General features: G+C 53.3%; 3 protein-coding genes across 7 annotated transcripts in view; 2 read left to right on the top strand and 1 right to left on the bottom strand.

The window, feature by feature from the left end:
- The window catches only part of TMED8 (transmembrane p24 trafficking protein family member 8), a 40,243-nt gene extending 33,062 nt beyond the window's left edge, over positions 1-7,181 (top strand). Inside the window, exon 6 of the mRNA XM_059914745.1 lies at positions 6,943-7,181. Within this exon, the coding sequence (XP_059770728.1) occupies positions 6,943-7,088 (146 nt within the window). The 3' untranslated portion in view covers positions 7,089-7,181. The remainder of the gene's footprint in view (positions 1-6,942) is intronic.
- Positions 1,427-11,514, bottom strand: GSTZ1 (glutathione S-transferase zeta 1). Of its 2 annotated transcripts, none has more exons than XM_059914749.1 (9): positions 11,351-11,514; positions 8,287-8,338; positions 6,391-6,458; positions 5,764-5,844; positions 5,264-5,389; positions 4,185-4,263; positions 3,586-3,638; positions 2,750-2,799; positions 1,427-1,977 (listed from the first exon to the last, which is right to left on the bottom strand). In XM_059914749.1, the coding sequence occupies exons 1-9, from the start codon at positions 11,363-11,365 to the stop codon at positions 1,851-1,853; spliced, it is 651 nt and encodes a 216-aa protein (XP_059770732.1). In that variant the 5' UTR covers positions 11,366-11,514; the 3' UTR covers positions 1,427-1,850. The 2 variants fall into 2 exon arrangements, with proteins under 2 accessions (XP_059770732.1, XP_059770731.1); XM_059914748.1 differs by lacking the exon at positions 11,351-11,514 and adding an exon at positions 8,641-8,728.
- A 166-nt stretch (positions 11,515-11,680) lies between these two features.
- Positions 11,681-18,950, top strand: part of POMT2 (protein O-mannosyltransferase 2) — a 47,514-nt gene continuing 40,244 nt past the window's right edge. Inside the window, exon 1 of one of the 4 annotated variants that reach the window (XM_059914739.1) lies at positions 11,681-12,097. In XM_059914739.1, coding sequence (XP_059770722.1) covers positions 11,850-12,097 — 248 coding nt within the window. In that variant the 5' untranslated portion in view covers positions 11,681-11,849. Of the gene's footprint in view, positions 12,098-12,298; positions 12,391-12,505; positions 12,573-18,950 lie in introns of those variants that run through there. The other 3 variants (XM_059914737.1, XM_059914738.1, XM_059914736.1) reach the window with 3 other exon arrangements.

The raw sequence follows: 18,950 nt of genomic DNA, 5'->3' as shown, positions 1-18,950 counted from the left end.
GAGGAGGGAGGAGTAGGGGAACCTGGTAACCTCAGCAGTACTGGAAATTGTTTTGGATCATTTGGGCTCCCAAACGCACCTGTTAGTGACAAGCAGAGCCAGCTGCCTCCTTAATCTGGGAAAGTGGTGGCAGCTCCCCATTTGGCCAAGCCTAGCCCCTGCAGCTTGCCCGCTGCTCCTTGCTGGCCCCATTGTCTCTCCAGGGCCGGGGAGCACACTGCCGTGGGAGTTGCAGGAGCACAGCCTGAAGTATGGGGCCACCCTGCTTTCCCCTGAGTTCATTTTCTCTTTAAAATCCACAGGAGCTTGAATCACCTTCAATGTCAAAAGTCCAAGTCTGGTGACTGGTCACTGATCCCTGAGCTGAGGAGATTAGTCTCTTATCTCAAGTCAAGGTTTCTTGGCGAGAGCCCAGGTGAGCCTTATGCAGCCAGGCAGGTCTGGAGTAACCTGAGGAAAAGGTCCAGATGGCAGCAGGCAGGGCAGGCACAGTCTCCCTCACCATTGCTGTGTCCCCTCTACCTTCCTGGGCTTCTCTCTTGGCTCTGCCAGGACAAACTCACTTTGGGAACAAGAGTGGCCCACCTTGGTCATTCTAGAGCCTGGAACCCAGGCCATCTAAGAGAGGAGGAGAGGCCACTAAGGAGCCCAGGATGAGAGGGGAGAACTAGGTGCCCTGGGATTGGAGCTAAAGAAAAGGGACTCATGGCCGAGAAAGGTGGCTTCCATGTGGACCAGACACATCTATCTTAATTCCCTGTTTAAACCTCAGCCACACAGGGGAAATGAAATCTCACGTATGGAACATAAAAGTCATCTTGCTTCACTCCCAGAAGTGACCCGCATCTCCCTACAGTACCTCTGCCCGAGGTGATCCTGGTTCTGGCTGAGCACTGCCAGGCGTGGGGACCTGCTCCCCCCAGGGCAGCCCAAGGTAAGCCGTTACCCGGCTGGCCCCCTGCTAGCTTGGTCAGTAGCTGTCCATACTGCCCACGGAGGAGCCTGCCTCCAGCTCCCAGGACCGCTCACAAGTGGATGTATCCTAAGCACCTAATCCTGAGGCTGGTCCAGAGGACGCTGCCCCTGAAGATGAGGGACTGGGTTGAGAGGGCCAGCGTCTCCTCAGTGCTGCCATGGCAGTGAACAACGGGACCACTCCCAGGCCTGGGCACTCATCTGGTCACAGGAGGCTTTCTTTCCTGCTTCTTATACCTGGATAAGGTATAAGGTTCTCTTCTGGATCTTGTCTGATTTTCTCAGGCAGGCTTTTGGGCTTATTTCTCTTCCTTGCCCTTAGGTCCCAGGGGCCAGGCCAACCACAGGGTGGGCAAGTGGCTGGCTGGCTTTCTCTCCTGGTCCAGACGCAGAGGGATTCCAGCTAGGAAGAGTGTTCACCTTCTGGAACCCGGAGGGAACAACCCGGAGGCCTGGGCTTTAGTTTAATTATCAGATTTCAGTGTGGGCATTCTTTGGAGTCAGGTACAGTCGAGGGGATGGGAAAAGGGGCTCAGACTTCCTCATGGCTCTCTGGTAAACTCGCCATACGTTTTAGTCTACGTTCACTTCATCTTCATGACTGCCCGCGACACAGTCATGAAGACTTCCTGCCTACCCGCCTCCTGGCATTCTCCCACCCCATTCTGCCCGCATGTGACAGATGAAGGGGCTGAGGCAGAAGGAGTTTCATTGGGAAGGCAAATCCAGGGCTAGAGTTCAAGTTCAAGGGCTAGGAGTTCAGGTCTTCCGCCTCTCCAGTTAAGGCTCGCTCGTTTCCAGGCCTCTTCAGCCCATGCAGCTTCTGCTCCTGCACCCGCTCCCTGACCCTGCACCAGTGGGGCACGGTTTGAGAGCTAGGCCCTCAGCTCAGGGGGTGTATCTGGCTGCCGGCAGGGGTGAGACACTTGGAAGGCCTCCAAGGCCAGCAGTGACTTGTTGATACGGCTGATGGTAGGGTAGGGAGTGAGATCCACCTTGAACCTGTGGCAGAGAAACATCCACCTAAGCCAAGGTCTGCAGGGGCACAGGGAGACTGCCCTGCGGGCGATGGGGGAAGCACAGAGGCAGGGCTGGATGAGGTCCCTGGGGCTGGCCAGGGAAGGCCTAGGAAGGCAGCCCTGCCAGGTGGGGGGGTCCTTGTTCACAGGTAGCTCTCTGGGGAGGGACAGGTCTTGTGCAGTATCGTCTGGCATCTCAGTTTCCTACTGCTCCTATTCCAGGCCATGGCTATCTATACAACCTACTATGTGTACGGCCAGTGCTGGGCATTTATATACAGATTATCTCCCCACCCATGTCATAAGCTTCTCAGGGGCAGGGAATGTGTCACACATTTCCATACCCCTAACAGTGCCCAGCACGATGCCTTCCACAGAGAGGTTCTCATCTGTGCCTTCCTGAAGGGCTGATGGAGCAAAGCGGAGGCAGAGCTCACTGCCGGGCACAGACACACCACGTCTGGGGAGAGCAGGCTCTTGGAGTGGACTCTTGCGGCGGCATCCACCAGGTGAGACGCCTCCTCTTAGGAGCGGGGGCTATGCGGTGTCACCTGGGCTGCAGTGGGCATGGGAAGGGTGTTACACCGGCTTCTGCCCGTCTCTTACGGCCACAGTGGCTGCTGGGGGCAGTGGGGGAGAGTCTGCATGAGATGCTACCTCAGTAGATGAAGTCAGGGCCTGACTGTACAAGGGAGCTGGGCATTTTGAGGGGAGGAGCCAGGAGGAAGAGGGAGGGTGGCACGGCTCTCTCTTACCTGTCGGCATTTGCCACCTGAGGCGCTAAGCACAGGTCAGCCATGGACACCTGCAAAGAGGGTCGGGCGGGCTTGCATCAGGGTGCGCACCCCAGACTCCCACCGGTGACAGTACTGGGGTGCTGGCCCCTGGCACTCCCCTCTGCTTCTGGCTCTTCTACCCCACCCCCACTGCCCCACCCCCTCCTCATCTCCCCGGGCCTGGCTGGGTCTGTCCCTGTAGCTGAAGCGCTTCTCCCAGGCTACACTGCAGTTGCGCTGACAACCAACTCTGTGGGTAGCCAGAGAAGGCTCGATTGCCTTAGTGGATGTTACTGTGCTTGTTCAAAATTGCCATCACAGGCACTTAGTGAGGGCTCCCAGCAGGGAGGGAAAGCCTCTGGGTGCAGGTGGGGGGCTCTGGAACCAGAATTACCATAGAGCCAGGGCCTTAGCCTGTAGGAGTCAAGGGCACCTGAATCCTAGAATCTTAGCATTGGAAGGGAATGGAGACATCACCTAGTCTAATCCCTCATCTGATGGCTGGACCCCCTCCTCATCTCAGAGATGAGGTCTTCAACTTGAATACCTCCAGCAATGAGAAACTCACTTCCTCTTGAGGCAGCTGACCAGGAAGGAGCTGAGAAGCTCCCCGTGAGCTAACTTCTGCTTAACGCAGAGAGGACGACCTTGGGTTGCTGACTCCCCACCCGTGCTACAGCTGCCCCCTCAGGAAGCTCTCTGAGCTGTGCCTGCCCTGGGCTGGAGGGAGATGGCAGAGTCTAAGTGGAAGACAGTGGCAGCCTTAAGTAGGCCTGAGGGAGGAGGCCACCCCCGTGGGCCTGGGGAGAGCTTACCTCGTCTCCCACACAGTACTTGCCCGCTGTGCTCTGCAGGATCTGCTCCAGAGCTGGAGGGAAGCAACATGAATACTCTAAGGGGAGAGCAGCCTTTCTGGGCCTTGGTGCATAGCTATGACATGGCAGCTATCTGAGTGGCAGGCTGGAGTGTGTGCTAGAGGGAACATGGCAGTCAGATCTGGAGAGAGGTGATGGGCACATGGGGATAAGATGACGCCTCCCTGTGCTCTGCAAGCTCAGCTACCATTCCCTCCCCTGAGGGGACAAGGTTGCCACTGGCCAAGGCAGCAGTTCTCACACTGATGTGCTGGCGCTTTGCTGGCCTTGGCTTCCTGCCTGGAGTGGGCAATGGAGCGGAAGTTGGGCCATCCATCTCCAAAAGGCCTCAGGCATGAGGTTCCCAGAAGTGCCAGGGGTTGAGGCCAGGTTGGATTCTGCCCAGCCCACTGCCTCCTCGGCCCTGCCCACCCCCCCCCCCATCCATGCCACTGTCAAGGCCAAAGAGCCCGGGAGGCTGCCAGATGCCAGGGCCCCCGGTGTGAGGGCCATTTCTCTAAGAGGTCACCAGGGGGCAGCTCACAGGGGCAGGGACTCACCGTTAAAGCCAGAACTGATGGCCTGCTGGGCCCAGGTCAGCTGGTTCTCCTGTCCCACTTGCTTCAGGACAGACAAGTTCTGTGTAGCCCAAGAAGAATCTGGGATGAGCTTTGGGAGCCAGGCTGAGCCCACCCACCCAGCCAAGTCCCCTCAGGCGAGCTTGGTTCCCATGTGTCCCTGGCTGTACACCTGTCCTACCCTGGACCCTGTGAGCTCCCATCTGGGCCCTGAGGTGGAAGGGAGGTGACGATCCGAGGCCACCTTCTCTGGCTGCCCCCGTGGCCCCTATCACTCTGGCAGAGATGTGTAAGGGTGGAGGCACAACCCAAGGCCTCTCTCCCTTGCATCCAATGCTTCTCCCTGACATGGTCCCTTGTGAGGAGAGGGAGTGTGACACAAGGTTGGGGAGGGCAGCATGGGGGAGGCACATAGGATTGGCTTTCAGGAGATTTGGATATCTGTCTGCTTCAACCTCCTCTGTTAAAAAAATTTAAAAAGTGACATGGGGCGGGGCGGGGGGGCACAGGTACACAGTCAGGGGGTCTGTCACACTTAGAGTGACTCTGCAGTCACTCCACCTTTCTGGGGCTATTTCCTTATTTGCAAAGTCAGGGATTAGCATAGATGAATTTTTCTTTTAAACAGATGAATTGTTTTAATACTTTTTTGTTTTACCAGTGAAAACTTACCAAAAAAATCTTAGGAGAATCCCAATCTATGACACAGAACAGGTGAAAGGAAGGCTGCTCTAGTTAAAGGCGGGAGGCCGGGACATGTGCTGCTCAGCCTCTCCCTGCCACCTGGCCCTTTCCCCACCTCGGCAACTCCGGACGTGTCCTTGGAAACCTGGGGCTTCCTGGAAGGCGGTTGGGGTCCCAGGGAGTGGATGCTTTCTGGCCTCCCTCCTCCCTCTGCCACAGGGGCCAGGGCCAAGCCCCTGAGAATCCCCTCTGTCCTCCTGTCACCCCGCAAGCTGGGCACCTCACAGTGGGCTGGCCAAGGCGCGCATGGAGAGCGCGTGCGTGTGGGGATACGAGGGTGAGAGGCGCGTGAGGGAGAAAGCGCACGGGAGCCGCACCTGCAGGGGCTGGATGCCGCTGGCCAGGAGGTGGGAAATCATGCGCACGTGGGCCCTCTTCTTTGGGTCCTGAGGCAGGAGTCGCGGCGTGGGCCGGGTCTCCTCCAGGTACTCAATGATGGCCAGCTGTCCGGAGGGGAGCAGTGAGGCAGGGACCACGGGGGGACTGTAAACTCCTCTTCCTCCCCCACTTCCAACACCACCATCGTCACCACCCCCCTTCTTACCCTTCTTACCATCCTCCACTTGAGCCCTGTGAAGCCAAGAGGCTCCCCAGGAGGATGAGATCATTTTGGACCCTTGCCCTACAGAACTTAGTCCCCCATATGCTTGAGTCTCCCTTCACTTCCCAAAGCAAGCAAGCAACCTTCCTCCCTCCCTCCCTCCCTCGTCCCTGCTAAGAGCTGGGTGCCTGGGGCAGACACAGGCAAGGAAGAGCGGTGAGGTCCTCTTGCTCAGGGCACCACGCTCATGAGGGGCCTCCCAAAGCCGCCACTCACTGACTGGCCAATGGTGATTCCGTCAATCTTCAGGACTGGCACCTGCTTCATGGGATTCAGGGCCTGGAATTCTTCAGAGAACTGTGGAGACAAGGCCCTGGTGGACTGGGCAGCCTGGCCTGAGCTGGCTAAAGCAGAGTCTGGCAAGCAGGAAGCCCCTAGCCTACTGCCCACCTGTACCTCCCTCCCCTGGGAAAGGCCCTGGCTCCCAGGCCCAGGGTGATACCTGGGGGATCTGTGAAGTATCCTGAACCCCAGTGGCTGCTGAGATACAGGTTTCATCCCAACGGCCTGGCTATGTGCTTGTCCCTGCACCTTATATGTGGTCACCAAGGCACATCCAGAGGGCCTGGCATGGGGCAAGGACCCCCTCACCACCCACACTTCTGGAGTCAGATGTGGAGAAGCCAGGCTGTGGCACGGAGCCTGGAACCTGGGCCCTTCCCATGGCTCCTCTTGCTGCACAGCTGGCCGCCCTGTCCCACAAGGGAGAGCCAGCAGCCTCCTCTGGCCATGGGGACCACAGGGCGCATGTTCATCTCTTGCCTGCAGAAGTCTGCACCCCCTGCCGGGTCCCTCTCCAAGGCCTCTAACTCCTACATTGTGGCCTGGGGGCAGCCTCCTTACCTGCTGCCCCCCATCCTTTGTGAGGTTGATGGTTATCATCTCATAGTCCATGTTTTTCAAGGCCAGAGCTAGGAGAGACGGCAGACAACAGTCGGTGACAGCCTCTGACCACACTTCCCAGGGTGACGAGAGGGAAGGAGGCTTCTTTCTCCGCACTGCTGGGTAGCCCTGTCGCCTTCTTCCCAGCTTCCTGGATCACCACCTGCTCCCCTACCCCAGGGCCATGATGCTCTGCCTCTCTTGCCCCTGGACTCTCTGTATCCCCAGCGGACCTCTCATGCCCCTAGGTGGTGCTATGAGGGTGTGTGCCCTGGCCCGCTGAGGGCTCCTGGAGGACAGCAGGGAAATGTCCCCTTCATCTCTGCCCCCGGCAGGGCCTTACCCAGTGGCAAGCAGGGCTTACTTGTTGGAGACATGCAATCATTCCCCCATAAAGGTCATCTGAGGGCCAAGGGAAGGTGCTCAGTGACTACGCAGGGCCCACACAGGCAGAGGACACTCTTGTTCTGTTTAGAGGAGAACCCCTTTCTAATCCATTCTCTCTGTTCTCAGGGCTGTTCACTACAGATTCCAAGGCATCAGGGCTCTCTGGTGACCTCAGCACACCTGCTGTGACTCCCAGTGGCTGGATTTCCTCTCCATCTCCTTTGATGCTTTCCTCCCAGCAAGGTGAGGGCAAAACACTCGGTCAACCCTAGTGGAGGAGACTGTGTGTGTAAGTGTGCACACTTGTGCATTAAAATATGGTGATGGCCGGTATCAGGCAAACGAGCGAGGGGAGGAGGGCAAGACGTGTCACAGTCTGCAGACAGCCCAGGAGACGCGGGGCTCCTCCTCAGCGCTGGTCAGCTCCACCCTGGAGAGTGGAAGCGGTCGGGGCCAGGCAGGAGGCCAATGCATGGTGGCCCTGCAGAGACAGTGCCCACGCTGCTGGTCTGGCCCAGTCAGGGCAGAGGCTCTGGGCCCAGGGAGGGCGTCTTCTTGGAGAAATGTGTCCTCGGGCACCCCAGTGCTCTTGCCTACTGAGTCTAGCAAATACCAAGTGACTGTGGGAGGGGGAGGGTCATGAGGTTGGCTTCCGAGTTGGGACCAGGTTCCTGGCAGCAGGCTACCTGGGTTTAAATGTCATCACATTCACTTGCTAGCTGTGTGGCCCTGGGCAAGTAACGTCAGCCTCTGTGCCTGTTTCCCCATCTGACAGGCAGCATAGCGTAGTAAAGAGCATGGAATAGCTGCAGCTAGGCTAGCTGGTTCAGATTCCAGCCCTGTCTCTTACTAGCTACATGATCTTGGGCAAGTTATCTAACCTCCCTGTGCCCCAGTTTTCCCACCTGTACAATGGTGACAATAATAATACCTCCCTCCCAGGGTTGTTGCGGTTTAAATGGAATCATGTACACAAAAACACTCAGCACCGTTCTCTTTCTGTATGAGCTGCTATGACTACGACCTTGGCAGAGGCTGACTTAAGCTGAGGGAGAGGAAGGTCAAACCAGGACTAAACCAGAGGGCCCAGTTTCTCCTTCCCTGAAGCCTCTGGGGGCGACACTGGCCAGCTCTGTTTAATTTGCCAGATCAAATAAGATAAGAACTGAGGAAGGCCAGCTGTTGCCTGCCAGTTACCAAGGATCTCTGGATTCTGTGAGCCTGCCTGAAGCATGGCTGCTAAGGGGCTTTGGAGAGCAGAGTGGGAGGGGTGGCAGGCCCAGGAGAAAAAACGCCCCTCTCCCCCTTCCTCTAGGTGGACTTCCGAGGTGGAGGTGCCATTCAAGGCTGAGGGCTCCAGGAGACTGGGGATGCTGTGGCTGGTGCCCTGTCTGACAGAGGCTTTTCACCCAGGCCTCCCTCCACCCCACACCACCCCACTCCGGCTCTCAGTGGAGGTACAGCTCTTACCGATTCGAACTCTCCATGAGCAGGAGCTTCGGAAATAGGAATAGAGGATGGGCTGAGGAGAGAAGACGAGGATGCATGTTACCCATGCTTGGTGGGTTCTCAGCCCCAGGAGCCCACTGGAGGGGAGGCAACAGCTCCCAGACAGGGGGCTCCAAGCCAGCACTGTTTCTTCCCAGCCTGCTAGGCCTCCTTCCTCAGGCCTGCGTCTGGAAAACTCAGGCCAGACTCAGAGCTCTCTGGGTTAGAGGCCTAGGGAGTCATGTGGCGTCCCTCAGCTCCAAACTGTGCTGTCATGCATTCCTGATGTCCGGGGGGCCCCCAAAGGGGCAGCCAGACTGCAAGTGCCCTCCTTACCTTGCTAGACTCAGCCATGATGATGTGGTGACCCTTGGCCTCTCAGGGAATGTCCCCTCCCACAGAACTGCGGGGCAGGGGGAGGAACCCTAAAGGGGTGGATCCCATGAGCCAATGGGGAAGCTGAGCTAAACAGGCAACAGGAGAACTTTGACTCTGGTCAGAAACGGCATCTCTTTCTAACCTGGGGGAAGCTTTTTATGCTCCTGGTGGAGCCAGGTCTGGTGTCCTGGGCAGACAGCGAGGCCTGGTTTTGAAGCAGTAGTTCATGTGGTGCAGTGGGCTGGGAGCTGGCATATCAGGAGTCTGGTCCCAGTGCAGGAACTAGCCCCGTATGACTGGGGACAAATCCCTGCCTTCTCTAGTCTTCAGCTCCCTCATCTGTAAAACGAAGGGTTGCCCTAAAATGATAGCTTATTTCCTTCCAATAGTGGCAGAAGGACCAGGAAACCTAGTTTTCTGCGCTTTGGTGCCCATCTCTTTCAACATTCCACCCACCAGTCCTCCAGACTCTCAGCTGGTCTCATAAAAATAGCATCTGGAAAACTCAGGCCAGACTCAGAGGGGGGAACTTTCCTGGCGGTCCAGAGATTAAGACTTTGCCTTACAATGCAGGGGGTGTGGGTTCGATCCCTGGTCAGGAAGCTAAGATCCCACATGCCTTGCAGCCAAAAAACCAAAAAACATTAAAGAAAACCAGAAGCAATATTGTAACAAATTCAATAAAGACTTTAAAAATGGTACACATCAAAAAAAAAAATCTATAAAAAAAAAATAGCTGGGGAATATGCCCACTGACTCCAAAGCTGAAGTCATAAGCTGGCAGCCCACAGTGTTCTGTTTGGTCTATACTGTATTTTAAAATGTTTCAATTCATTGCTAACATTAAAAGTCACATTGTTTCATATACAAATCCTGTTGTCCGTTTTTTCTTAAAAAAAAAAAAAAAATCTGGATAGTGAACTCAGTTTCCTGAGGAGCAAAATTGATCAGAGCCAATTAATGGCCCCCTTTAGAGAGGGTGTGCCCTCTCAGATCTTCCATGGCCCCCACCTGGCCCACTTCTTTCATTTTTGTCACTCTCAGGCCCCTGAAGGCAGCAGGGTGTGTGATCTCTCCTCTATAAAGTTTAGGGAACTCAAAGTTAATTTCTCTGGTGCTTCTTGGTCATCAGCATTTCAAAGCAGAACCCAGAACAGAGTTACCAGTAATTAGCACTCAAGAATCTTTTGGCAGACACATATGTAGCCTTTTGGATGAGGGAGAACGCAATAGAATTTCTTAGATCACCCTTGTCTACCATCCCTCTGACTACAGACATTTCAACCAAGTTCGCTCTCCCTTCTGTATGCCCCAGCTCACCAAGCTGCTACCTGACCTTGCTTTCATCACCAACTCCATCTTCTACTCCATCTTCTACATGGGCAAGGGCACAAGTGGGAACCCAGTCCCTCCCAAGTTAGTTCCTGAGCCTGGGAGTTCCAGTCTATCCTGAAGGCAACTTTCGAGGGGAAAGTGAAGATACACAGTTCTGGCACAAAGGTCAAGTGATAGGCAGCAGGCATCCTTGGAAGGAGAAGAGTTCGTTGGCTACAACTGGATGTACCCTGTTCCAGGGTGCATCCCTTTCCTTATTTGGTTAGGCTGGAGGGGCCCCTGGGGCCAAGAGGCAGCGACACCGAAACAGAATGGAATCATTAGAGAGCTGCAGACATCAGCTTAGAATCCTTAAAGAAATGCCTTACCTAATTACTAAATGTTACACCTTTGACCTGGACTAAGGGTGACCACAGAATCACTGTAAATGCCCTGCCCTCAGGTTTCTTACTTATGGGCCATCAGGAGATGTAATGCAGGGCGGTTTCTGATCTTTCTCTTACCAATGATAACTGCATAAACCATCCCATGTTCCTTTTTGCATTTGTAGGGTTAAATTTTAAGCCCAAGTAAAATATCCATTTCATCACCACTCCTGGAGGAATTATTTTTAATTCAAATATGGATTCTCACCCCTCTAGCAGATTTTATTTTAAAACCATCTCTTACACATGATTTTTGAAAAAGACTCCTAAACTCCCATTTGGGAGTGGGAGGGCTATACACTGTTAAAGTGATGCTATATCCCACCTGATGGGCCTGCCACCTTCCTTTGAGCTACAATAGCTGTTCTCAATCTTTAATAAAGAGATTGATAACAGTGGTTCTGGGGCGGTCCTGGGAAATGCAAATTAAAACTGGTAATAAGGTCCCCAAGTGACTGTGATTACTATAAGTGCCACAGCCTCCCCTCGCCCCTGGCGCTCTCTCAAAACGCAAACAACCCTGAAAGGCTATTTGTTAACTGTTAAGACCTGCCGGGCCGACCGCCAGGGCTGTGCGGAACAGGGAGACGAGGGACGACGCTTGTAAGTCCTAGCAGGTCGGGTGGGGTTGGGGGTGGGTGGAGACACAGATGAAGAGCAAGGGTACAGCCACCAAACCAAGCCGGGTACTCTCCACGAGGGCCCAGCACCTCGCGCCCAACACTCTCGGGATCACGGGCCACAGCGGGTAGCGCGCAGGTGCAGAGCGGTGCCAGCGCGGCGCATTGCATGCTGGGAGTCGCCGTAGGAGCTGTGGGCGGGGCCGAGCGGCTCACCTTTGACCCCGCCCCCCAAGATTTCTCCGTGTTTCTAAGTAGAACCTCTCTCCCCGGATGCGTGACACAGACCTTCCCCACTTGCATCTCGCACTCTGGGCGACCCCTCTTCCAGGCCAGGAAACTTCGCGCCTGCGACTCTCCGAGTCGTCGACGATTCAGGCCCAGTGAGACCCCGACACGTCAGAACGTACGTTTTCGTCTCGGTAAAGCTAGGGCTTGGACTAGAGTGAGCTTTAAGGTCTCTTCTAGCTTGCCCCGCCCTGCCGCCACGCCCCCACTCCTGGCGCTGCTGGGAATTGCAGTTCCGTGAGCCCGCTTTCTCCCCGGCCCGCCCGGACGTCATGCTCTGCGCCACTAGCCGCCTCCTAGCGGCCCGGGCGGCGACCGCACTCCCCTTCCAGCCCAGAGACCGGGGCAGGGAACTACATTTCCCAGGGCCCCCCGCTGCCGGCGCAGGGAACTACATTTCCCAGGGCACCCCGAGCCGCCCCTTGGTGACTTCTTGGCGGGGCGGCTCGCAAGACCCAGCGTGCTTGCGGGCCGGAGGGCCATCCTGAGGAGGGGAAGGATGCCGCCGGCCGTAGGCGGAGGCCTGGCAGGGTCCGAGCTGCGTCCCCGGAGGGGCCGCTGTGGGTCCCAGGCTGCTAGGGCCGTGGGCCCGGACGTGGCCACCGAGGCTACAGCACGGAGCCCCAAACGGCCTGCTCCGAGCTCGCGGCGCTTCGAGGCGCCCGGCCGGTGGGCTCTGCTGGCCCTGGTGACGCTGATGTCCTTCGCCACCCGCTTCCATCGTCTGGACCAGCCGCCGCACATCTGGTGAGTGATGGGAGGGACTGGGCAGGCACCATGGCAACTGGGAGGGAGGGGCGCGCCTTCTCATTGGTCCGGAGGCACAGAGAGGGCGGGATTCACAGGCGGAGGGGCGGGGCCGCGCTGGAAGGGAAACAGGTTTCTGGTGGTTGCCTCTGCCCAGGTGCAGTCTCCGTGAGAGAAACCTTTTTGCTCCGGTGTGTGGCGGTGGTATTCCTTAGGATCTGAGGAAGCAGTCTTCATGTCTTGCAGTTTATGCTGCAGCGTCTCACCTGGCTCTCAAATGGTAGCTTTTAAAGGTGCTTTGAACTGACCCAGGAGAATTGGAAATTATTAGTACAGAATTTCCTAAGGCCTGAGTTCCTAATCTGCAGGATTTCCAGACCTCCGCGGAGGGGAACATTCCTATCTGAGTACCGCATTCTCGGGAGCCGGGACAACCTGTGTGTCCACGGATGATAACAAGGGTCCCAGGAAGCAGGTCTGGGGTCATCCTGTGAGGATGTATTTTTTTTTTTTTTAAAGAAATTCACGTTCTTTTATTTATTTATTTATTTATTCATGACTGTGTTGGGTCTTCGTTTCTGTGCGAGGGCTTTCTCTAGTTGCGGCAAGCGGGGACCACTCTTCATCGCGGTGCGCGGGCCTCTCACCATCGCGGCCTCTCTTGTTGCGGAGCACAGGCTCCCAGACGCGCAGGCTCAGTAATTGTGGCTCACGGGCCCAGTTGCTCCGTGGCATGTGGGATCTTCCCAGACCAGGGCTCGAACCCGTGTCCCCTGCATTGGCAGGCAGACCCCCAACCACTGCGCCACCAGGGAAGCCCACAGGATGTATTTTCTTAAAGGCTTTATTTTGTAGGACTAAGGTGCAGGAGTCAAATTTCGTTAAAAAAGCTTAAAAAGTCTCCAGCTCGAAGGAGGAAAATTTTTATACAGTTTGAAAATGGTTAATTTGTTTGGCCAAGACGTGATACCATGTTTTCTCAGTATCACTGAGGAGAAAGTTAGTGTAGAGGTTGTTAGAAATGGAACTCCTTGACTAAAAAGCAAGCAGGCTAACAAACTATCAGGGTTACCCTACTTGGAAGTTAATGAATTAGCTTGTCACTATTTCATGAGTGCTGGCAGAAGATGTGAGACTCCTGGGTCAGAGTCAAAAGATTATTACTCGTAGCAGAGGAAGCAGGATGAACATCGGCATATTGGATTCAGTTTCTCATGGCTCCGAAGTCCCACGGGGTGACATTATGGGCTCAGATGGATGACTGCACACACTGTGCGTTGCCTTGCAGCTAAGGAGCAACAAGTTTGGGGAATTTACAAAAAGCAAGCGTACTTTTTGTCCTGGAGAGAGATGTTACCTCATCTCTCAAGGCTGCTTGGTGCAAACACAACTTTGGGAAATGGCCCTGGTAAAGTGCAGTCAAGGCCCTGCATTCTCCGCATACCCAGCAAGATGTGTGGAAGTACAAGAGACCCGTGGAGGACTGTCTCTCCCAACAGTCTCACTCCTTGATTTTACACTCTCTTGGCTTCTAGCAAATTTTCACATGAATGTGCAACTCCATTGGCTACTCAGATTAACCTGGCTGAGGCAGGACCCAGTCTGTCTAGTTTGTTTCATACAACATTTAATTCAGGCTGCTCTCACCAGGAGTCAAAGCAGCAGGGTGAGGCCAACCTGTGGTGTTAACCTGTGCCCTCCGGGGTGCTGGATCCAGCCCCCTGTTAATAATTGTGTGTGTTGCAGGGTGGAGTGGGGTGGGCAGGGACCAGGAAGTCTTATTTCAGATAGCTGAGATGTAGTCTAAGGCCAGTCTGTTATCCATTATAGTCTGTACACAGGTGTTTAGACTGACCTCTGATTTTTGATGTCATTGCCAATAATTACAATGAGTTCTCCCATTTAAAAAGCAACTCCCATGCCCAGTGGAAAGACATTCCACAGCCCATTCTTCCCTGCATTCTAATATATTACCTGAAGGGGTGCACATCACTCCAGTTCAGGATGTTTTGTTAAATTTTATTTGGATTTCTATCAGATTTGATTTAGATCATCATTACAGTGATTTGGTTAAGCCCCATGGGCAGTGAGAGTCACTGCGTAGTTGCAGCCTCAATCACTATACAAGGCATAACCTAGGGTCCCTAGGGTGTCAGGAGAAGCTTATGAATTTATATCAGTCACACTAACAGAAGGTTGTGCCAGTCTGTGCTTTTGCGCACATGTGAGGGAGGTCCGTGTTTGGGAGTTAATGTTGATGTCGTCAGGGACATGAGGATAGTTCAAGACCGGCCATGTCCACATGAGTTTTTCTGATTTCATAGTGGAATAACAGAGTCAGCAATAGGTCAGATTGCTAGCTACAGCTGCCACTTGACTTAGTTGAACCGTGTTAGTATTTTGCCAGGCTGGGTGCTGGGCCTAGGAGGCAAAGAGAGCATTAATTGTTTCCCTTCTCTTTACATTTCCAGGGGCCTAAGATGTTCCTTTCCCAGGTGGAAAGATGGTTTCTTTCCTCCCACTGCCATATAATCAGTATGTCCCACTCTAGTAATTCACCTTTACTCCAGTTATTGCGTACTACTAATATCCAGACCTTTCTGTCATGGGCACTGTCAGAAACTTGACAGAGACTTATTACGTCTCCCACCTTGGCCCATGTGAGCCACTGTAGCGGGACTTCACAAGCAGTGTGCTCAACCAGGTGAGCTTTATGCACTAAAACCACGTCACTCCAGCAGGAAAACCCAAGTGACTGAACTAGAATTAAGTTTGAATCCCATAATCCCCAACCGCACCCCCGGGCTGATCCAGAATTGCTGTTAGGGGAGACCAGTTGAGCCCAGGAATAGTCAAGGAAGAATCTCAAATTTTCAAAATAGGTTTTTATAACCTTCCACCCCTTTTGTTCTGATCATTACCCAGTTGGTGGCCAAGAGGAGATGAACACCTAGTTAGGTGACCAAACTACTTGACTAAGGTGTGTGAACAAGGAGGAGGGTGAGGGAAGTTGACTCAGAAATCTTTTTGAGAAGACTGTTCAGTGCTTGGCAATATCAGATACCTGTGGATGGTCTGGAGTGTGGAATGTCATCAGATTTTTGGCTATTGAGACATTGCAAAAAAAAAAAAAAGGTGTACCATTGTCAGACTGTAGATGGTTTGGAAAGCTGAAAACACAACACAGTTTAGTTCCAAGGACCGCAGTGATATATCTAGAGTCAGATGATTGGACTGGAATAACATCATCAACACTAACCCGAAACGGTGTCAACAGCAGTGGGGCACCAGTGACAGCCTGGAACGCGGAGCAAAGTCCTTATACAGTCAGTTTCCTTGGAGTGGTCAATACCCCACGCAATGTGGCTTCCTTTACTGCAAGGCAAACACGCCAACCTTTGGCAGGAGTCACAAGTTACCACAATGTAGCGATGGCTTCTGCTTTGGAGGCATATAGTCCTTTACTTTGTGTCCAGTCCGTGGTGGTAGATGTGTTTCCATGCCTGGTGTATTGATGTATCCAGGTGGCAATGCAGCAGTCTGGGTGGTGCAGGTTTGATCAGCAGCTTGATTCTAATCAGTCTTATCAGAATACTGGCCCTTACTGGGGGCATCTACATGAGTGATCCAGATTGTCCCATTGGCAGGCAGCCATGATTTTTTTCCACAGTTCTTGGCTCCGAAGAGGGGTGTTTTACATTTCTTAGTATATAGCCTTACAAGTGACACACCAGATGATTAGGCCAATGGCAAAAGCCTAAGGGTAAATAAAAATATAACTTGTCTGTTCCTTAGGAGTATTGTCTAAGGCAAGGGTGATGACTTTCAATTCAGTGCGTTGTGCCAATCAACCCTTATTGCAGTCGGTCTTCCAGAAATGTCAGTAGGGCTGGATGATAGCTACTGCCCTGTGGACACTATGTGCTTTTAATTTAGCCTAACTATCAGTGAACCAGGCACTAACATTAGGAGGAACCTCTGGGAATCAGGACCCCACTGAGTCAGCGGCTTTGCTTCAGGTGGTGGAGTGGAAGATAGTTTCTTCCAAAGGGGCAGCTGCCACCTCTTCTTGAAAAACCCAAGCTGCCTCTAGGGCCAGGCCGGCTATACTCTTGAATATACCACTTCCATTTCACCAGCGAGGCTTGTTGAGCCCTTCCGTCGTTAGCCATAGATTTCAAGTTGACCCACTCCAAAGTGACAGTATCAGGCCAAAGAGTCCTAAGGTCTTCATGGTTCAGGCCCTTAAGTTCAACAAGAGCTTAGTAGTAGGTTGACAGTTGCCTCTTTAAAAGGGTGTGTACTTGGTGCCTATGTCCAGCAGATGGTGCTGTTATCATGGAGCACTCCAAGCCCCCCCTCCCCAACCCCCCTGCCCCGAAATTCCATCTTTAAAGCTGTAATGTCCCTTTCTCGTCTTGTGATTTATATTATTTCTGTAGGACCACTTGGGAGGGGACAGGATCACCTCTCACTAATGTAGCAGTCTGTCAATGGGATAATCTTGGACACATATGGGATAAATATGACTATGCCTTCAGCAGTGGGAGACACAACGGTAGTTGCAAGGGACCTACCCACAAGGCCACTTTCCCTTCCCTTCCCCGCTGGGAACTTGGCTCAGACCCTATCAGTTGAATTTCGGTGCTTTTTCCCCTTTCAACTAACAAGTCTAATAGGCCTGCATCAGGAGCTATAATGACAGCCACCTAGAGGTTATGCCATTCCCAGGTGGGAGGTGTGGCGAGTGCTGGATGCAGGGCGCGGGAGGAGGCCTTTTTGCTCCTTCAGCCCCTCGGCAGGCTTGGCACCACTTCTTCCCAGCCTGCTTTCCTGTGTCTGGTGAGCACCTGGGCTTAGGGGCTTTTTCTTTCAGTCCCTGTGCACACTGCTATGGTCCTCCCTGCAGTCCTCGGCACCTTTGGTAATCCCTGCACCTAGCAAATCCTCCTACTCCAAGAGATTGAGTAGGTGCTCCTGTATCCAGTACGACTGTGAGCTTGAGTCCCTCTCCTCCCCAGAGTTCCCCACCACACGAGGATGGGTGTGTATGGCCTTTAGTCCCCTTTAGGGACAGGGAGACCTTAGCCCCACCTGTAATCATCTTACTCTTTAAAGCAGCTGAGATTGTGGCAGAGGGCGAGGGATCATGGGACACGGAGGGACGGAGTGGCTCTGAGCCTCTAAGCAAGGCACACCTTCAGCTTGAGCACACAGCTCACCCAGGAACCTTTCAATGTTTTCATTTTACCCAGAGTTCTGCATTGAACAGCAAGGTCCTTACTGCTGGCACCATTTATGTAAGCTTTGGGCCCTCCTAGATTCATCAGCCGTGTCCATCTTGCCTTTTGGCTGGGGCTGCTTAGCTTATTGCCCCAGGGTTGTGATTATATCCTTTCCTCCTTTTGCCCAGAAGGCCGTGGGCAGTAACCAAGGCAGCATTCAGACGGTTTGTTTCAATCCTGCCTCTCTCCACTCAACCTCATTCATAGGCAGGACAGTGGGGGATTCTTACTACCTGCCTTCCCCACCACTCGGGCAAGAGCATTCGCTACCAGATTCCAGGGAGTCTTCTCTTATCCCCTAACCCAGTCCATCGTGGCCCTTGTCCTTTCTCTTAAGGAAAGCTATGACTCAGCATCCTATGCTTGTCACCAAAACCGTCAGGGTTTGGGGTTTTATTTTTATGCTACTTGCCAACTAATGAGTTAGCCTGTCAGTGTTTTATGGATGCTGGCAGGAGACAAAGTCCTGGGTCAGAGACAAAGGCCTTTATTTCTCACAGCACAGCAAGCAGGATGAGCATCAGTATGTTGGCATCAGTTCCCCTTGCCCCCAGTGTCCCGTGTGATACCCTGGGTCTGGATGAATGCCTGCACATGCAGGGGGTTGAATCGCAGCTGAGGAGTGTTGATCTTGGGGAATCCGCTGTTTTATAATAAGCAGTAAACAAGACTGCTCTGTGTCCCAGAGGGAGACGTGGTGTCTTCCTCAAGGTTGCTGCAAGCATAACCCTGAGAAGTGGCCTGAGTAAAGAGCAGCCAGGACCTTATGTTCTTGGCGTACCCTGCAAGGTCTGTAGAGCAAGAGAGAGCCAGAGAAGACCGTCCGTCCCACCACAAACACGCAGTAAGCCAAGAGGAAGTGTGACTATTGCTACTAGTTTTACTTGAAGTAAAAATCTTATACCCCTTTATCAATATGTTTCCAAACAGACTTCAAAACTAACCACAAATGTTGGGACAGTTTAAATAGTGCCCAGCACGTGTGGGACTTTATAGTCTGCAAAGTTCTTTCCCATGTGTTACCTGATACCTCCCTGCGAGGTGGACCGGCAGGTACTGTTGTTGTCTTCATCACGTAGATGAGAAAAGGGATCCGGAGAGGGTGAGCGATTTTGCCGGGTCACGCTCCCACAGTGGGTGGCGGAGCTGGGACCAGGTCTCTCTTTTTTCTGCAAATGTATTTTGTCACACTGCTTGGAAGTTATTTTTCTGTTTGACATCGCCGTGTCACCGTCCTCATTTCATGTCAAGCAATGTGCTTAGCAGACACAGAAGTAGATTTACCCTTCTGCCTATTTATTAGAACCAGTGTGTAAAACACACAAACAAAAAAAAGAACCCTACATTTTTGGTAAGAGCGTGTTTTGCCCCTTATTTTGTAGGACAGTGATAACTGCTTATAGAAGCTGACCTGGGGATGGATAGTCACGAGAAAGCAACTGTTCTTCTGAGCTGCAGGGAGAGATTGACAAACAGAAATGGTCAGGTTCTGCTGGATTACTAGCCTGCCGCTGTGAAGCCCCCGTGTAGGGTGTGAAAGGTTTACTGTGGTTGTGTAGAAGAACAAG

Source organism: Balaenoptera ricei, chromosome 2 (assembly GCF_028023285.1).
Source record: "Balaenoptera ricei isolate mBalRic1 chromosome 2, mBalRic1.hap2, whole genome shotgun sequence".
Lineage (NCBI taxonomy): Eukaryota > Metazoa > Chordata > Mammalia > Artiodactyla > Balaenopteridae > Balaenoptera > Balaenoptera ricei.
The sequence above is the reverse complement of the archived record's forward strand: the minus strand, read 5'-3'. Positions and strand labels throughout refer to the sequence as shown.